The 21055-nt window shown below is 36.0% G+C and overlaps 1 protein-coding gene across 4 annotated transcripts in view; it reads right to left on the minus strand.

Annotated features, from left to right (window-relative positions):
- Positions 1-21055, minus strand: part of zdhhc5a (zinc finger DHHC-type palmitoyltransferase 5a) — a 75803-nt gene that overhangs the window by 14176 nt on the left and 40572 nt on the right. For all 4 annotated transcript variants that reach the window (XM_039767569.1, XM_039767570.1, XM_039767573.1 and 1 more), the window contains exons 3-10: positions 14162-14283; positions 12373-12530; positions 6035-6207; positions 4785-4887; positions 4568-4659; positions 2887-3019; positions 508-628; positions 104-204 (exon numbers count right to left, since the gene is read on the minus strand). In XM_039767569.1, coding sequence (XP_039623503.1) covers positions 104-204; positions 508-628; positions 2887-3019; positions 4568-4659; positions 4785-4887; positions 6035-6207; positions 12373-12530; positions 14162-14283 — 1003 coding nt within the window. The remainder of the gene's footprint in view (positions 1-103; positions 205-507; positions 629-2886; positions 3020-4567; positions 4660-4784; positions 4888-6034; positions 6208-12372; positions 12531-14161; positions 14284-21055) is intronic.

Genomic DNA, 21055 nt, shown 5'->3' on the forward strand with positions numbered 1-21055 from the left:
TGGCAGAGGCCAATGGGAGGAGAATTTATAAATAATTACTGATTAAATAAAATAAAAAATTAAAAAAATAAAAAGTAACCACATTTATATTTCTTCTCCATACCTTTGTGCTGGTCTGGTTCTTCCCCGGGCTGCTGTATGCAGGTCTATATTTGTACATGGTAGGAGTAGGGGGATTGTCATTTTGGGACAGCAAGCTACTCTCTATTTTTTAAAAAGGAAAAAAAAAATAAAAATCAAGAAACACACTGTACATGAGTAACACTGAAGGAGAAATTACAAAAAGCCACTGAGCAATTAGAGGGGTTTTAATTGTGAAATCAGTTAGACATGTTCAGGCCACATATTCTGAAGAACACCTTTACATTGGATTATAAGCAGTTTTCAATAATGATCTATTTGTGACGACTGCTAGAAAATTCTGAAACTCCCACCACCCTCAAAAACAACAACAAAAAAATTCTTATTAAAGAAACCCCCAATATAGCTTGCACAAAAGGGACTCACCCTCAGTGGTATTCAATGTCAGTTGTGCTCTAAGGCCTGGGTAGCGAAGTTCAGGTTTGGGAGGAGGAGGTGGTTCAGAATCGGCCGACTGACTCTCCATAACTTCCAAACTGCCTTTGGACTGGGATAGTTAAAATACAAAGAAAAGAGCAATTTTTAAAGGAATATCACATGAAATATATTCTGAATGTCTGTAAATATATACTTATTTTTCACATTTCTTTGTTAATAGTGGAGAGTGCATGACAATAATATGTTAATTTTGAGGCAAGTCTTTTTAGTATATGAAAGCACTTTATACAGGTAGGTGAATCTGCAATTGGCAACGTGGTCATTTCAAAGATGCTTCCATTTTAGTAGTAGTACCACCGTAATTCCAGAGTTGGACAATATTGAAAATGCTAATAAAAACAAAAAGCAGTGATTTGTAAGTTTACTTTCACTTGTATTTAAAAAAAAACAAAAAACAAACAAACTATATGCACTAATAAAAAGGTCTCAAACGTGCTTGTAACTGTACATATATTCAGTTTCACTGTTTATATTGGATTATATATTTAGCTCAATTGTTGTGCAAAATTGATTAAAAATGCTTTGGACTACAGAATGCAGTGCCTAGACTTTGAAACTTCAAACTGTTACAAAGTGATTTGTATAAGCAAATAATAAAATTGGCAATGAAACATGCAAATATACATCTATGTATGATGATATGAATGTTTAAGTTCTCACAGAAAAAGAGGAAAAATACAAAAACACCTGGACTTAAGTCACCTTCATGGCAATTCCTATTTATGTAATATTCAAAATAGTAATAGGTGATGTAACAGTTGATCTAATATAACAGATGAAATTCTTTGAATATGTATTTTGAGAAAAACATTTTACCAGTAAGCTAAAAATTAGGGAGAAATCTGCAAACACATTTAAACAAAACATGCATGCCATAGGAGACATTAAATGTAAATATCTCAGTGCATTAAAGCCCTAAAGGTAACTTCTTTGTGTATGGACTTATATGCAAACTGTGATAAGTTAGCCTATCCCTTTAAGAGAAGTGGTGTTGTGTGGTTCAGCCTTATTGGTGAACCAATGCAAACAGGAAAGGCAGACAAGATGAAGCCTCTTCTTGTCAGTTCAGGAAAGGTGAATGCCTTCTGTTAAATCTCTCTCAAAAGCAAAGTGGTATGCATTTTGATGGATTAGAGATATCTATACTAATGAAATCAACCACTACATAATCAGTTTTTAAATAAATAACCACACTACTAAGTTTCAGTCTAAAAATTACATATAAAACTGTTATCTTGCAAAATAATTAGAATTTTCTTATATTGTGTAATACAGATTTTAGTCCAAACCATACACTGCCAATTCAAAGGATTCACATTATTCACATCCAAAAGAGTTAAACAAAAAACTTTGTTAATAAAATTTGAATTGTAGAATTTAAAGGTGGATATATTAATAAAGTTCACATCCCAAAATATACATTTAAACTTCTGTGCTTAAAAGACATTCCTTACAAAGGAGCCAATTAAAGCCAATGACATGTGCACAAAAGACCAACTAGCTTTATTCCAGGGCAATAAGCTATCAATGTCTGCAGCCCAGCCCAAGTAAAACATGACAGGAAGTTAACAGCAGCAGCTGCTATGTGAAAGAAGTGGTTGTTCAATGAAAATACAGGTCATAATCAGAGGCTTCCTAACATTTATGCAAAATTTCAATATCTTTAGTTGTTTAATAAATAGCTAATGGCACATGTTGGTTCATAGTGCTCTTGAAATATACATATTTGGCAATTTACATTTTCAGCCTGGAAATGGGTTTGAAGTATTAATATCTAAATTTGTAAATCTTAACATTTAAATAAACATACTTTACGTTATATTGAGTTGTATGTTCTTACTATCCAAGTTAAATAGATTGCTAAGGATCACAGAAGAGAAGGAAATGGACTCAAATCAACAGTCTAATAGATGCAGGTCAAATGTCTCTGCAACAAAGCTATAACTGAGAACCTAAGTTAAAAAACAGTGATTTTGCATTAAAGATTTGTTTGATAACTGACTTAGCAAATCATTTTTAACTTAGTTATCCTCACCTAACAGCAAACAGACCAGATGCGTTTAGGTTTCAATTCGTTCAAGTAAAGGGACAAGAAAATTAGCATCAGCTGCAAAGACAGCTTCTTTTTCCTTCCAATTCAGTTTACCTATTCATCTATTTAAAAATAGTTGAGCTCTAAAAGAGATTTTATTTGTATAAACACTTTAAACCCCTGGAGATTTATACTTTGTACACGAAAAATAAATAAAAATAATCCTGACTTGCTGTTAGAATAAAGTCCATAGTCAACTGAAAGAAAGCACTTACCCTTGTTGGATTGAGATCATTCTGAATTCCATTGTCCATAATTTTTACAGTTATCTGTCCATCAGAGAATTCTGGTCTGAGGAAAGGGGGTTTCACAACTGCTGTCTGCTCCTTGCGTGGACGCCCAAGATACCTGACAAAGAAGTTTTATAGATTTACATATATATGTAAATATATTTTTTAGTCTATAAATCAATATGAAGGATACAGCTCATCTTAAAAGGAGGAAAAACAATTTAAAAAATATTTTCTTACTGGTACATAAATTTGGGTTTGCTAATTTGAATACACTGGTTTTTTTTTTTTTTTGTTAATATAATCCTGTAAATGGGATTTACGATTTTTTCACCTTAAACTATAAATCATGATGTAAAAGAAAGTGATCTTAATTCATGCTCTTTTAGCCAGTAATGTCTGTTTTTCAGATACATCAAAGGAAGTGTTTAGGTTTTTAAAAAGTCAGCCCCTTTGCTTGCCAACCCCCCTCACCCCCGGCCTGCGCGCCAGCCACTTGGCGAATGTGGATCTGACTTTCACCAAACAACAAATCTTAATTGTTGCAGATACGCCTCTTCATTGGGAAGAAACACTGCTTTTCCCTGATGGCAGCATGAATTAGATGATCTACAAGTCTCCGACTTAAAGTTCAAATCCGAACGATATATTCTCTCTCATTTCACTGTTCCGTTATTTCACCGAGTAATAATTTCCATTTGTTTGCGCTAATGCAATCATTTTTTTTGAGACTTTCGAATTTTAGTGCTTTCACTATCTCTAACCTGCTCTGCATGCGCCAAAGTTTTTGAATTCTTTGATGTTCTACTTTGTCATCTACACTTTGTCTTTTATTTCTGCCTCCGGGCATGGTTAAAGTGCAAAGTGTCATCTCACGGGACATGAAAGGATCCTTCTGAAAAAGTCACATCTCGTCTTTGTTTTAACTTTTTTGTTTAAAGGTCTACTTTTAAATGCACTTATGTTCCCCCCCCTCTTAAAAAGGCAAACAATTTATTGACTTTATGTAGTAATTATGCGTACACATACAGGTAGATTAACATACAAAGAGTTCCAGTTAGAGGTATTACACACATACAGGTGGAAAATGACATGTCAGTTCACAAAGGAAATGTAAGATATGCATCAAAAAACATGGACTGGATGTAGTCCTATTTGATGTTTTCATAAGAAGATGTGTTGTATTAACTTTAAGGTAAAAAAGCGTACATAAAAGTAACCTAATCACTCCCAAAACCCACTTTCCTCCTGCACCTCATACATAAAGAGATATTTACTTACTTAAAAACACTAAATTATGGTTTTAGTCATTACAAATTCAGATTACCATCCCACTAGAGGTAAAATACATCTTTAGATCAAAATTATGCTATAATTTTGACTTTTATTATTATTATTATTTTATTTATTTATTTTTTTATTAATTTTGACTTTTAATTCTGTATGTTAATGTATTTTACAAAGACTTCCTAAAAGTGAATTGAGATGTTTTCTAAGAAAACAAATAGCTATTAATATCTTTCAAAAACAAGATGAAATGCAATACAATCAAACTTTACAAAATATGCACTTACAACTAAAACACACCTAAATAATAAGGAAAGACTGCATTAAACATGACACTAACTGGTATACTGAAATTATATGGTGTAATAAAATTTATTACCTGGGTGCCTGTGAAATGCAGAGAACATGGCTGACATTTTTCCAGCAGCCATTAGTAAAAGGATTGACCCCACCACGGAATTTACCGGTTACCTGGTCAGGGAACAAAAAACTTATTAATCAAAAATACTACAATCAATGTTATAAATAGTATGATTTGGCACTGTATGATTGCCACGTGCTAGTTTACATATTGCTGGTCAACTGTATGCACAAACCTGTTCATTAGTAGTTCTGCCTCTTGCTACCAATACAATATGGAAACCAGTGAGGCCAGCCACTGGAACAAAAAACAATCCTGCAACACACATGACTGCCATTCTGGGAAGAAAATATGTTAAAGAAAAGCTTCCAAAAAGAGGGTAAAATTACGAATTACTGCAGAGATAAACTAGGCAGATTTGCCTTTTCCTGTCAATATACATTAGTGTTTACAACTGTTTAATCTTGTAAAAGAATATCGTTTTCACATTAATGTTAGCTTATTTGCCTACTCCCCCTTCCTAAAAAAAAAATCCAGATCCATCAAATTACAAGGGCATCTAATGTGCACAGCTCTCTTCAGGTTACCACACAGATTTTCTTTTGGATTAAGGTCTGGGCTCTAACTGGGCCATTCCAGAACACTGAACCTCAGTTGATAAAGCCATTTATTTTTGTTGATTTTGATGTATTGCTTTGAGTTATTGTCATGCCGAAGGGTGACGTTCCTCTTGATCTTCAGCTTCCTAGCAGATGCTTGAAGGTTTTGTAACAAAACAGACTGATACTTGGAGGTATTCACTATTCCATCCACCTTGACTAAAGCCCCAGTTCAAGCCTTCACCATGCTTCACTGAGGCTGTTGTATTCTAATGTTGGTGTCCATTGGCCACTTATTACATCATATTGTTCTCAAGAAATTACACAGTATTACTCAAAGATTTTCCACTTGAATATTTTGTTTATCCAAACCCGATGTGTGATTTAAGTGTACCCTTAATTTGTTTTGAGCAGTGTATTATACAATAGTTTAATTTTAACATTTTATGGCCAAACCATAACCAAGCCTACAATTAACTGCATTCCTGGCAAAACAAATTAATCAAAAGTTTGAGATCAATGTACATTATAATTACAGATAAACTTTTAAAATACATTTACACAGGAATTGACCAGTAGCTCCTCTCTCAGCCAATGCATGGATAGTCTTAATAGCATTTCAGATTACCGTTGGAATATTACCCATTTATCCATTATTTGATTTCTTTCCAAAGACCGATTAAAACTATATATAATCAAGTTAATAATTTTATAATGTCTGTACAGTTTCATCTAATAAGCCAACCTGAACCCTGGCACTATGGGTTAATTAAAAATTCAACTCAATATACATAGGTCTGACCACAGAAAATGTGAAAAAAAACGTACAAATTTGACTGACATTAAAGTATGCATGCATGCTCATTTTGATATTATAAAAGGATACGTGACAGCTGAGTGAACCATTCGAAGTTCATCCATGTGGTATAATATGAATAGAAGCCCAAACCCAAAAACTCCAATGATATGAGCTGTCAGTGACAACAAGAACAGAAAGAAATACCGGTAATTTCTTCGCCCGATACAGTTATTCACCCAGGGACAGTGATGATCAAACTCCTACAAAGATAATTAAGGGGGAAAAAAAACATTAAACCAATCTATTTCAGAAACTACAGTTTTGTAAATTCTAGTCTTAAAATCATAAGCAATAAAATTGCTAATTTTCCCTTAAACTCTAGAATAACTCAGAGTAAGTAGAAGATTTAAGCAAAATATGAATACTTGAAAGTGCAACAGATTGAGTATACCCAATATGAAATGATAGAGATCAGTGGCCTCACGGCCGGTACGGAGAAAACTAGAAATGTGTAATTGCACAAAAAAATTCAGATGCGTAAAACTGCCTAAGTTCTACTCTTTCCCTTTATAATCATTAATGTGAATTTTAAACACACATGCACAAGTCTACAGCACAACCCTGACTCCTCCCAGAATTTCTCCTATTTGAATGTGTAAATCAATATAAATAGCCCATTCTGTTCTGTGCTTTGATAAAAGACAATGGCAAAAGCACATGTGAAAAAGAAGAATTTCAACGAATGTGAAATGAAGGTCTGCTCTGTAAAGTGGAGGAAAGGAAAAATGTACTGTTTGGTGGCTTAAGTATTAGTATAAGCAACAAAAGAAATTGGAGTGGCACAGTGGGACAGAGGCACTCAAAAGTTCAAGTTCAGGGAGGTGCACAGTGCCCTTTTTGGGAGTCTTTGGCTATTAATGTCAAAGTTGAAAGATGAGTCACAGCCCACCATCTGAGTGTCAACACCACTGAAGGAGTTTTGTGGCTCACAATGCTTGAGCAGTGAGCTGCTGCAATTATTGGCGAGACACTTATAACTGGCATTTAACCACCGCCCGAGCCTGAAAGCGGAGGCCATCATAATATCGCTCTTGTTCATTCAGGGGGTTGGCAATCGGAGTGAGAAGCCATATCTTCAGCAGATAGCTGCTGTCACCTAAGTAATTCTGCAACATGGTTACATCATTCAGATAACGTACAATTTTGACCAAAGTAGTAATATTAAAATGTCTTCTCTTACCAAGAAACCAGCCATCACTCACAACACCATTTTCAAGTTTGTTCTGAACACTACTATTTCTCAGAATGAATGAATCATGAGTTGTGCTGGGCCATCTTGCCACAGCATTAATGAGATGCATTTTTGTATCACAGATAAGACTTAGAAGCCAGTCATCATCATGTTACAAGAAATCAGTATGATCTCTGAATACAAGCTCTCTTCTAATTCTGCGATTTGCAATGTCTTTTAAAAACATTAAAGCAGCCATGGTAGTCGGAAGTTTGGCCATTTGGTGCACCATTATATTGTTACGGATTGATTACAATCAAGTGCCTGATATTTGTAAACAATATGTAATAAATTTATGGGTCTTTGATAAAGCCCAAGTCATGGATGCAAATCTAAAAAAGGGAAACTACACAAAAATAGTAGCACTGCCCGAAAAAAAAAAAAAAAAAAAAAGCAGAAATGGGAGTACTCATGGTCTAAAGCTGCTGTGAGTACATAGCATTATGGCAAGTTTAGTTTTTATACATCTTGATGCGAATATAAGATTTTTTGAACGTACATATTGTTTAAACATGAGGCCCCAGAAGAAGTATTTCAGATTTTTGAATATTCGCATATACACAATGACCTATCTTTGGGACAACCCTTGATCGAACAGGGCCAAACCAAAAAACCTCAAACAAGCTTACGCAACAAAAATTTGCAAGCATATATATTGTGAAAAGTTTAAGAATAAAACGACTGAGTCAGAAGATGGTTTTTGGAGATTTTTTTCAAAACATGAATGTGGGACAAAAAAAAAGTGATCAAACAAACTCAAGAAATTAAATATCTATGCAATTCAGAGTATACCATGAAAACACTACCAATGCTTGGCAAAAATGCTTTTCACTCACACCAGTCTCAATGCATGAAATTGTTATTTTGAAGTGTATAAAAGGGATTTAAACTTCAGTCAAAGGAGAAATATCACAAATCCCTGTACACAAGATTGATATCATTTCTCTCTCATCTTGAATATTTTCAACAAAGAAATTTTCACAGAGCATGCCATCCTCTCTCTGACTCGCACTAGTACTATGCTCTTTCAGCCAACAAATTATTCAGCAGAAGTCAAGACTGACTACTGGTGCTCCCTAATACCAACAGGATTATGCCTTTATTACGCTTCTCTTTGACTGCAACTCATCTTTAGCCAAGTCAGAAGTTTTAATTTTCTTACTTTTAAGTCATTCTTGTGTGTATTTGAGAGGGGTGTCGGTCATATTTATTGATTACTGAACTTCTGTAAAAAGCAGTATTTTCTTTAAGGACAAAGAACATGCTGTCTAAGACACTGTGCCAAAAAGTAACAAATTGTGGCGGAAGTCTACCCTGTACTAAAATATGGAATTCACAGGTAGTTGTTAATCAAGATTTATTTGCTAGTTATTATGAGAGGTTTAAGCATTAAACTTTAAACTCAGAGTTTGCCCACATGCTTCTTGAGAATTCCCTCTCAGATTAACACAAAGATCAATTATAACAGGGGTGGCCAACCAGTCAGAGACCAAGAGCCACATCATACACATGGGCACACATGAACATCACCCATCCCTTCCTCACACACACACACACACACACACACACACACACACACCCACCTCTGCTCAGCCGGATTTATTGTAAATGTCACACACCAACATGATAAATGACAGAAATTGACTCCTACAGTACTAAAACCACAGGCCAGTCATTTTCAACAATGAACACTGTGTGCACGGTCACACACACAAACTCTCAGTTCAACCAAGTCCACAAACAAAAATATAATTTACAATAGCGTTTTTTTTTTTTTACTATCATGTTGCTTAGCGGGAATTCTGGCATTCCTTGCCTTGAACAATCCTCTTCAAATCTGGCTTGTATTCCATTGTTGCCACTCGAAACAATTCTTTCACAGGGTGTCAGTCAGAACAGATCGATGTTTTGATTTCACATGTTTCAGGGTAGAAAACACAGACTCACAGACATATGTTGACCCAAACATTGACAGTATGTTAAACGCAGCCTGTTTGAGGGTATTTTTCCATTGACACACTTTTCCAGAACTCAATGGTCCCTTCCCTTAAAGCAGGTTTCAGTTGGTCCTCCTCACAAAGATCGATCATCTCCAACTCGGCTGCAGCCTCATCTGACTAGCAGGGCTTTCAAACACTCAGTCTCCGCATTAAATGGGTCGACGAGGAATGTAATCTGTGGCCTTTTCAGTTGTAGATCACAGAACCTGGTCACAAAGCTTTCGTGCAGGTTTTCAACCAGTGTTGCATATCTGGCTCTTTGCTTATTCAGGGCGGCGCTGGTGACTTGCCCGCTGGCTTTTAGAAGAGTGGGAAAATGTGTTAAATCTCCCTTTTGAATATGCGCCTTGAACAGCTTCAGTTTGTTGACACAAACACACTTTGCACCAGGTCAGGCAGCATTTTTAACTTACCCTGCAGGGTCAGGTTCAGTCTGTCCAAGTGACACAGCATGTCGACCAAAAAGGCCAGATCCATAATCCACTTGAGGTCAGAGAGCTCGGGATAGTCCTTGTCCTTCTCTTCCATTAACAGTTTCACGGCATCCAAAAGCTCAAAGAAGCGAGAGAGTACTTGGCCTTTTGACAGCCATCTCACAGTGCAGTGCAGCGGCAGGTCACCTGAAGCCCTTGGTCCAGCTCAGCAATGAGATTCTTGAAATGCCTGTGGTTAAGCGCATGTGTGCGGATGTAGTTGACGATTTCCATCACAGGCTTCATGTCGTTGTCTAAATTCAATGATTTAGACACGAGTTACTCCCTGTGGATGATGCAGTGGAAATTCCAAAACTCGGGAAATGTTTGGTCAGCTTTGCACAGCCCCACAAGCCCATTCACAGATCCGATCATGGCTGGCGCTCCATCCGTGGCTATTGCAGTTAGTTTCGGTATGGGCAGATTTTCTTTCGCAAATACAACCATCATTGTTTCTTTCACATCTATGCCACGGGTTCTGTCTTTTAATGGCACAATATCAAGGAGTTGTTCTTTGATCACACAATCGTTTGACACAGACCGTGCAAATATTGCCAACTGAGGCTTGTCTTGTATGTCACAACTCTCATCCAATGCGACACTAAAATACTCACATGCTTGAAGGTCAGAGTGCAACTGTGATTCAATAGCCATGTTAACGTCCGATATTCTGAGTTCAACAGTGTGGCGGGACAGTTGGACGTCTGATACCATGCGTTTTAGTTTGCCGTTTTCAAGAGACAAGATTTCAACAACGTCAGACGCAATTTTTAACAAACTCCCCTTCACTGTATGGCCTTTTAGCCCATGCAATGTTCCAAGCCAGTTTATACGATGCGAGCGTTAGTCTCTGAGCACTTTGTAAATTTTCGGAAAAACTGTATCTGCTTTTCTGCCCGAGTTTTTAAAGTGACCAACTTGTACTTGCGAAGTTCAGTCCCTTTTGGAAATTCCTGGTCGATGTTAACATGTAGTGAGCTGAAGTGGCGCTGAAGATTTGAAGCTTTGAAATGCGCTAATGACGCCTGACATAAGGCAGAATGGCTTGCCATTACATTCAACAAAAAAAAATATAAAAACTCTCCCACTCTGTTAAAAACGTTCTGTGTTCATCTTCATATTTTTGTTTTGCTGCACATTTTTTCCCTGGCATTTTGAGAGCAAACTTGACACAAATTGTTTACTTAAATGATCTTGCCCCTACTAGGAAACTTTGCTGTATTTTCATCTCACACACATGCGCATTTGACGAAAATACCGCATTGAACTCAAGCGAAGACGATCATTTTAAAAAAAAAAAAAAAACAAACTTCGATATGAACGTAAGAGCCGCATGAAACCAGGCAAAGAGCAGCATGCAGCTTGGGGGCAGCGAGTTGGCCACTCCTGCTTTATAAGATCCTTAATATCTGAATGTTTCGTTTTGAATACATACTGGAATTAAATATCAAGACAAAATGATATGGTTATATTAAAAGCTTAATAACAAACTAACATCTAAATTAATGGATACAGTTGCTCAAGAGAAAGTAATAACTAGCAAGTTCAACTTTCCCACAACATTGACTACTGCCTTTGTTCACATGTTCCATTAATCAAACAATTTACCAGTTAGTTTGCGAGATACTTTCAAATCCATTTAAAATGGCCAGGGCACCACAAACCTGTTCTGGAAAGAAATCCATCTGCTGCACAGTGGAAAGAATTTCATCCAAAGATACTAAAGTATTTATCCCCAAGCAACCCACATTGCCCACTTAAGACACTAATACTGTATATTTCCTGTTTTGCATTCTTGGTAATGCATTCAGATTCACTAAGACGACAAACAATAGTATATTGGACATGTTTTGCCACACCTCAAAATAAATACATCGGTGCTGATGCTCTCTTCCTGGAAACTAAACATAAATAAGAACCTTGATGCAGATTAAGATGTCACTAGATTTCAGGATATATTCCCAGTCCCTGCCAAAAAATCTTAGAATAATATTACATCTTTATCTTAAATACAGGAATTAATTTGGGAGAGATCAGTTACATATTCAGTGTGAAAATATGCAGGGGTCAGAAGGGTAAAATGGTAGCCTAGCAAATTGTGCCAGATGAAAATAAATGTTATTTGTGCCAGTTCAAACACTAATTTTCATCAAAACAGCTATATCACGGTTTGCATTCTTTAACTGAAATTGTGTGGAAGTATCCCAAAGCACCCTCTCTTAAATAACATTTTAAAAGAAAAGAACAGTGGCAGTAAAACACTGGTACATAAATTTGGGTTTGCTAATTTTTCTTCCTCAGATAATAGATAAGCCTATAATAAAGTCTATATTTTCCCACCTCTGTGTACTCTCACCTGTAATACTTGGCTAAAATAACACTACTACTAAAATAAATAAGAAATCAAGAACTAGCATTGTAGATTGATATTACTTCTCATTCAATACTACACATAAATCAGTACAAAAAAAAAAAAAGTATTTGCGCTGCACAGTTACTGAAGATACACCTTTATCTTCATGTTTCATTAACAAAAAGTGGCAAACTCAGTTTTGGTCAAAAGAATATTTTTTACTATGATTTAAACAATATTAAATTCTATACAAGTTCTGTATTATGAAATTCAATCAGAGAAGTCTAAATTAACCCGAGAGGTCTTACCTCGACACAATTGTCGCATACACTGCAATGTGAGCATCTAGGTGGTCTGTAGAAACGGCAGGTGGAACACCATTTCATTCGGACCTGGATTCCCTTTATCTCCACGGTCTTGTAAAGAGGAGCACGGAAATCATCTTCTTTATCCTCATCTTCCTCAGCTGCAAACAGTAGACATTTTAAAATAAAATGCTGCACTTTGCACTTATAGTTACCTGTGGACTAGAGGCAGATTTTGCCAAATAAAATATATATGTGCATAAGTTCCACTAATTTACAATTTTTTTTAGTCTGACTTTTACACCAAAAAAAAAAAAGTATATTCATAATTATGAATAATTACATTTGACTTAAATTCACAAACACACAATAAGCTTCTGTGGATATCACATTTGTTACATGCATCCACTTTCATAACTATTTAAGGATAGAGTCTGGCTCCTTTGAATAAACTATTTCCAATACCCAATTTCATGAATGCAAGTTTTCAAATTTTTTTTTTTTTTTTTTAAAAGCATAAAACAAAAATCAATTTAACCACATTATGAACCATTTACTTAGAACATAGTTGGCTTTGAGCCATACTGTAAAATGCTTGGTACATTAGACTGCAACACTTAATTGTATACCTGTAAGTGGCTGATTGCCCCATTCAAGCACTGTCTTATAGAAGGATGCCCGATGTTTACTATTAATCAATTAACTAAATGTCTTGTCACAACTCTTGAAGGTTTCAATGCTGGACACAAATATGTAAGCAAGTAGATGCCAAAAGGGAAATGTCAGTGACCATATCCCAGACCATATGCAAGTTTACAAGGAAGATTTTGAGTGAAGTAGCTTAATAAGTCACATATTTATTATTAAAATTTTAAGCCATACATATGAAAGCAACAATAGCCTCTTTTACACATGCAGGCTAAACTGGTAAGCTGACTTAAGGTCATACATGAACAATGATGAAGTGCATTACTCCATGAAATTAATCAGAGCAAAATAACAGTGGGATCAAATATTTATATACAAACTTTTTTGGTATTTACTTGGTTTGTTTATATTTGAAAAAAACCATAAGAAGCCAAGTCAGGAGCACAAAAACCATCACAATGACCGTTTTCAAAAGAGAGGAGTGAAGTGAACCAATTACAAGATAACTGGACAATGACTTAATAGCCTACAATTAACTTCACATTTTACTTAATAAATATGGTCATTACAGAGTAGTCCAAAAATGAACCAGCTTAAGTGTGCTTCTCTTGTCTGGAGCCAAGGAGGACAGGTTGAGTTTCTACTGTACATGGTAATGTGATGACAATTTCACAGTCCATTATAATAGAGGACAATTAAAACGTGGGGAACACAGCATCCATTCACTAAAACTTTCATTAACTGCAATAAAACTAAAGTACATGCAGAACATCCATACCACTTTGCTCTGCATTTTTTATTACTGTATTCTTACCTGCGGTTCTGATTAGGTTTCAAATTAATCTTTAAAATCTGTGTATGTCAAAATAAATAAAAGGACAGGCACTTCACAGACTTTTTGCAAATCTTTAAATATTCCTTCTCTTTTAACTTGGACTGCCATGATTGAATACCCTCTACTTGAACTACAGAAAAAAAAAACTTGTCCTTACTCAAGAACCAATTCCAATCCCCCACAACTCTGCCCCAAATAATTTTTCTGTAAAGAAAGTCCAAGATCCAATAAGCAGGTTTATCATAGTGTTACAGAAAATAATGTTCTCTACTTAATAAGGTTCAGCAGGTAAAAGCAGAATTATCTTACCTCTAGGGAAAATTCCAGGGTCCATGAAGGTAGCCATGCTGAAGTTTGCCAACACAAAGAGAAATATGATGCCATTGTAGATGGGAATTGCAAGAGAGAAGGTCTGGGTTAACCAAGGGCACCTGTCGAGAAACAAAACCATGCAAATCTTAGTAATGTGCAGCAAGCTGTGAAAAAGAAAGAAAACCTTTGCAAGTATGAAATTCTAATCCCCTCCCACAAAGCTTTGTCTACTTCTGCATTATTCACTTTTACTGTACCCCATCAATACAATGGTGTGCAAAGGTATTCAATCCCCTTGAAAGTCATCTATTTTTTGCAAGACAATAGAATTGTACCCATTTATTCATTCAGTATATTTAATTTGTATATTTAATTTGTTTAATAAAATAAATATTTCTCTTAAATATGTACGTGCCACAATTACCAGCACCAGTTCATTTAACACTTTGTGCAGCCTTTCTTTGTCAAGAAGATAACTCTGAGCTTTCTCCTCTAATGTTTAATGAGGCTGAAGAACCAATGGCAAGCAATCCAAGACCATTCTAATATACAGAATATATCTGTAGATCTTTCAGATTTCCACAAAGTGGACTCTTCTCGTCAGCTCATCATTGGTTTTCAGAGCTTGATCTTCTGGCCACTCAACAATTTTTGTGTTCATTTTCAAGTGTGCTTTGGATCATTGTCCTGCTGGAGGATTCAACCATATCCCAGTTTAGATATGCTGACCAAGGAAGCCATGTTTGAATTTAATATCGGTTTACAATTGGGAGTCCAATATATCATACATTCTAACAAGATGTCCAGGGCCTATAACAGAAAAACAGCCAAACAACTTCAAAGAACTACCACTGTACTTCGTAGCAGGGATGAGGCACTTTTCTACATGACTATCATTCTCTCTATGCCAAACCCACCTCTGATATTTGAAGCAAACCAGCTCAACTGTTGTTTCACCCCACCACAGAACTCAGTTCAATTGAAAGTACTAGCAAAACATTCCAAACCTTAGGTGCTTGGATTTGTTGTTGGTCTCAGGTCCTAGGGTTTTAGAGAATGGGACCAAAACCCAAATAACATTTGACGATTCTCCTGCTACAATCATTGGATATTCTTTGGCCATTTTAAATATCCCTCACACTGTGATTCTTAGCATTTCCAGCTGCTTATAACTATTGTTCTGATGATGGCATTTTCAAATATTTAACTATTTTCTTATAGCCATTTACTGATTGATGTGCACAACTTAACCTTTTTATTCACATTGTTACTGTGTTCTCAGATCTTCCCCATTTTGAAGGATGACTAAGGGAATTTGCACTGTGTGTCACCTCATATTTATATTCCACTGCAACAGGAAGTTAAGCCTGGTAACTTAAGTGTTTCTGCTCATTCTGAAGAACTGAAAAGAAATGTAAAATACGAACTGGAATATACTTCACTTAGATTTTACCCATATGACTTTCTAGGGATGCCAATAATTGTAGCACGCATTTGTGAAAAAATATTTAATGCTAAGAATTTTTTCCTCCTTTCCATTATTTGACTTATTAAATGTGAAAGTTTTCTTAATATTTTGAATGAGAGATCAAGACATTTTTCACAGCCCATTTTGCTTTTACTTCAAGGGTGCCAATATTAGTGGAATTAAATTGTTTTCATTTGGTAATGATTACTCAAGAATCTGATATACATGTCTATTTTCCCAGTATAAACTACTCTATTCAAACAATGTTTTATAGTGTTTTGCCATGTGTTAAAAAAAAAAAAAAATTTAGACATCCTCCAGTGATCAATAAAGGCAAGAAAATCACAGAAATATCAGAGCACAATGTGAACTCCCTGTGAAAAGTAAACTTTTTTGGTATTTTAAACTGGAAAAGAATAAATGTGGTGTTGTAAGACTTAACAAGTAGATACATCATGTAATAAGTTGTGTGTCATGTAAATGATAGAATAAAAATGATTGGAAATTGCATTTTTTTCTGATTAGCTAAGCAGAGGTGTTGAGAAAACACCACCATAACAAATAGTGCTTTAAATTTGCCCAATACAATGAATGCATTTTACAGCTACATGTTTGTGTGTCAGTGAATGGATGATCATGGAGGGCTAAATCAACATCAGTTTGGAACAGACCGACATATTATTATTAAGATACAAACTAGGCTGTAGCTCAAGACCACCCCCTTATGAGTACAATGACCAGTTCTTGAATCAGGGTTATTTTAGATAAATTCTGCAAAAAGGACTGGCAAGCTTTGTTTGTCTCTTCTCATTAACATCTCCCCAATGTTCTTGGAATCAAGCTAGGGATGCTTGATTTCAACCACATTTCTGTAACAAATTATTCATTCCCTACTATGAATATATCTAAACAAACATTTGCCAACATGATACTTAGCTGAAACATCAGTCTTTGCAACTGATATGTCAGCATCACAAGAATCTTGCTACATCTTCTATTACAAGAGCAAAGACACCTAACACATTTAGAGAGCAAACCTCTCCTAGGTCTGTTTTTTATTCTGCCCTGTAATGAACTGCAGGATCCTTTGCCTCAAATAAATCAGTGTCTTGTCAATTGTACATATCTATTGATTACATTTATACACAACTTACTATATAAATCACTCAAAACAGGAAGCAATGCTGAAAATCAAAACTTTGAGAGAACAAGCAACTGAGGAACACAATCAAGCATTAGCAGAGCTCAATATTACCAGTTGTCAGATTGCCATTCATAGCCATCAATGCAACCACTTTTGTGATACAAAAGCAAGTCTTTGCTCATTATGATTAGTTGGCAGATCACCATGTAACTTGACAATCAAACAAAGGCTTTATGATTAAAATGAAACATAAGCTGTGAACTGCACTTCTTGGATTTCTTTTATATGGGTAAAGCAAGTTAAAAAATAGTGTAACAACCAGCCACTGTGCAAGGGTGTTGTGAGCTGGTTGTGCGCTATTAAGAATGTTAAAAGTCCCCTTTAGCTCTGGGATCTTTTTAAAGTGACTTGTTTTATTAATATTCAAAAGACGCTGCACACAGCCTGCAATGACTATTAGTTGTTTCAAATATCCCCTTTAAAAAGTGTGTTTCATATGTTGACAAGTCTACGATTACATTTACAGCTGGCATTAAAATAAATCTCCACTGTCAGCACTTGTGTCCAGACTGAGATGGGATAGATGCCTCAAATACACACAGAAATGTCGGGCTTAGTGGCCAATCAAGTTTATCTGCGCAGCACAGCGCATTGCGGCTACTAACCTGGAGTCAGAATGGGTACAAGTACAAGAAATGGATAAAGGTGACACTGCCATAAAAAACCTTTAGTGTTTTAGTATGATGGAAGATGATGGGACATTCTCATGAAAGAGATAACAGGTCAACTTCACATGTCATTGTGTTCACTTTATAAAGCTGCACAGTTGCAAGGAGTGGCCATCTTTCAACTGCTTACTTAGAATGCTACCACCACACCACACAAAATGTGTATCTGTTCTTCTGACTTGAGTCCTGTATGTGGACAGAAAACACATTTGCATTTTCACCAATGTTAAATGTGTCTAATGCTGATGGAAATTCTACAGTGCTGAATCCATCCAGAAGATAAAAGTAGCTTCTGTAATTAATGAAAAATGTCTGCAACAAATAATTCTGTATTTTAAAAATTACTGTTGATTTTTTGTTTATTTTCAGAAATACTTAATCATTTAATTCTTATTTGAAAAGTAATACATAAACTCAGTAAATAGCGAGCAGCTATGTTGCTATCAAAATATTACCAGTGACAAATTCTAGTTTTTGGTAATTTATCCCTTAAAATGCCTATTTGTATGAAGGGATTAAGAAATTCAGGCACTAGTACAACATAACTTATTTAATAAAAACATACAGCCTATTTTTCAAGTCATCATTTGCATATTATACTTTTAAAAAGGTGATGTAATAGCACTGGTAGAAAATATGCTTTTGTTAAAATTTTAAAAATAGGCAGCAGAGATACAAGAGGGCAAATATCATGGACCGTGGGAGGGGGAACTTAGAAGAATAATGGTTGAAAATCATGGTGTTAAAAGTGTACAAAGATGAAAGATTTACTAACTGCAACAAGGACCAGGAAAAAGTCACGACAGACAAATCAAAGATGTTCAGTGCTATATATTTGATAAGACGTTTAAGATTACATCATACAGCAGAATATGCCATTGTAAACTTTTATTACATAGGAGTAAAAACAGCATTCTTTCCACACATTTTCATTTCGGTTGTGTTTTCGAAGTACACATAGTGCAGTGTTAATAAAATTCATTGAATGCTAACATGTTTTATTAGTAATGATTATGTTTTTCCTTGAATATAATCTAGAAAGATGGATATTTTAGCAACCCAATACAGGAACAAGTAAGAGAAACTCTCCAGAATATTTCAGAAAAAAGGGCCCAGAATGTGAGTGGGCAGAGGTGACACACACAAGCGCCTTAAATAAATGCCTCCGTCTTGCGTGCTTGCAATTGATCAATTGAGAAGCCAGAGGAGGTTTTGGGGAGTTTCACACTCTGAGCAGTGTGACCTACCTATCCAAACCATCAATACCTTGAGGTGAACAACCCATCATTTACTTGAAGGGAAAATAAAGGGGATATCAGGTGATCAACTTGAAATGCTTATGCCTGTCAAAAAAAAAAAACACCCCTCCGATTGTTATGTTTTCATTTACATGCCATTTGCTATAAAGAATGTGTGTGCATAATTTTTTTAAATATACAGTGAACCCTTGTTTATCACGGTGATTCCATTCCAGACTCTACCGTGTTAAATGAATTTTCGCGAAGTAGGATTCTTTATTTATAAATCGAATATTTTCGCAGTTAAGAGTATAGAAAACCTGCTTACGACCTTCTAAATACGTTTTTTAACATTATTAGAGCCCCCTAGACATGAAATAACACCCTTTAGTCACTATTACACTCGTATTACCCAATATATTAGACAAAATAAGAGAAAATAAGACATTAGACGTTACAAATATATTACTAGGCGCACTCGTCTATTAAGGCGACTGACTTTTATCCTCAATTTTTGTGCGCTCCATGTGTACATCAGGCATGTAAGTGTAGGGAATGAGAACATCAAAGTGCCCATTCATAACATCCCCCGAAAACCAAAGGTTTTTTTTTTTTTTATCTCCTCAAGTGCCTGTCCAAAGTCGTACAATGTCAGCCCAAATCTGTACCGCTAAAGACGGAGTTTCATGCACTAAATAAGCTATAGATGAGAATTGGCAAGCACCATCTCCCCTGATATTTACTAAGCGGTGAGGCATTTGTACTCCATCAACATTAATTATTTCCAGAGCCATAATTTTGTCTATTTTTCCAGCGCATCGCGCAAAAAAACAAGGGAACGATGACAGCACCAGAACTCTGCTCACATCGCGTCGCTTCGTACCTCAAGCCGCAAGTAGTAAGTCTGTAATAAGTGGAATACCGCCACGCTTTGCACTCACGGGACGGAAGGACAATCCCGAATGCTTTTATATAGTAGATTATTGTACTGTACATTTAATTACACAAAACCACTAACCTATGAAGGCACGACCTTAGTAGGAGAGTCTTCAGAGGTGGTGCAGTATCTTCAGCAGGTGCGTTGTTGTCTTCAGTGAAGAAGTACTAGGAGTAGGCAGTGGGTGTCTGGGTGCGCGGCTGAAGAACATCTTGATAGGCAGTTGCTGGCACGGTCTTTTCATATGCGTGAGGAGGCTTTTGTAGGGTATTGCCATCTTTAATCATATCCAAGAGTTTCACCTTCTCCTGGATAGTGCGCTTAGTTTTATTGTCAGAAGGCTTAGAAAAAGCAGCACGTTTAGGAGCCATCGTAGGGCTTAGATAAAAGTTCTCAGAAAGCGCATGCATATCGACGTAAGCATGTATGAGAAAAAAATCGAGATAGAGTGAAGCCGCGAAAGTCGAAGCAAGATATAGCGAGGGATCACTGTATATGAATGAATGATACAGTATCTGCCCAATAATACAAAGAGTAGTGACGAGTTTCACCCTTATTGTGGCTCGTCGGGTGTACACACTTTTGCATCCCCTAACAGGGATCTAAACTCTGATGTCAGTGCTTGAGGCAAAGCCTCTAATGCTGCGCCATGGTTGCTGGTTCACTGATTTGACAGGGTAAAGTATGGAGAATTCATTACATTCTTAGGTCGGAATCACAATCGGATTATTTGGTGGTTACCTGCCAGATAACACTTCTGGCTGGTCAGCCAGTCAGGAAACATCCACAAGTTAGTTGCGTGAATCTTGGGACGAGAAGAGACTAATTCCTGCGACGAGACGTGACTTTTTGGAAGGAAGTCCCATGAGACTGAGACTTTTATCATGAGATTCTTTCAAGTCACGCCCTACTTACAACTATTTTCAAACAAGACCACAGTCATCAGATGCATTCCGGCACTTAACCTGGAAAGACACCAATCCATTAAAGGGCTTACTTATGAGCACACACACACGAAGATCCAGTTTAGAATCACCCATTCATCTAAATATGGCAGCAAGAAACGATAAAGTCAAACAAATTAACATGAAAATTGTCGATTGGTTACACGGCAAATTGGTTAAATGTGTATATCAATAGATTATCCTGAAACAGTTGGTGGTGATAGTGCGGAAGATGAAAACATCAATTTACAATATCCCACAGAATATCTACAAGTGTTAACACCGTCCGGTCCTCCACCGGTCAAATTACTGTGGAAAGAAGGATGTATTGTAATGTTATTGCGGAATTTATGTCTGAGTGATGGTCTATGCAATAGAACATGATTAGTTGTATTCAAATTTGGTCAAACAATTCTGACATGTAAAATTTTA

Source organism: Polypterus senegalus, chromosome 10 (genome assembly GCF_016835505.1).
Source record: "Polypterus senegalus isolate Bchr_013 chromosome 10, ASM1683550v1, whole genome shotgun sequence".
Classification (NCBI taxonomy): Eukaryota; Metazoa; Chordata; class Cladistia; order Polypteriformes; family Polypteridae; genus Polypterus; species Polypterus senegalus.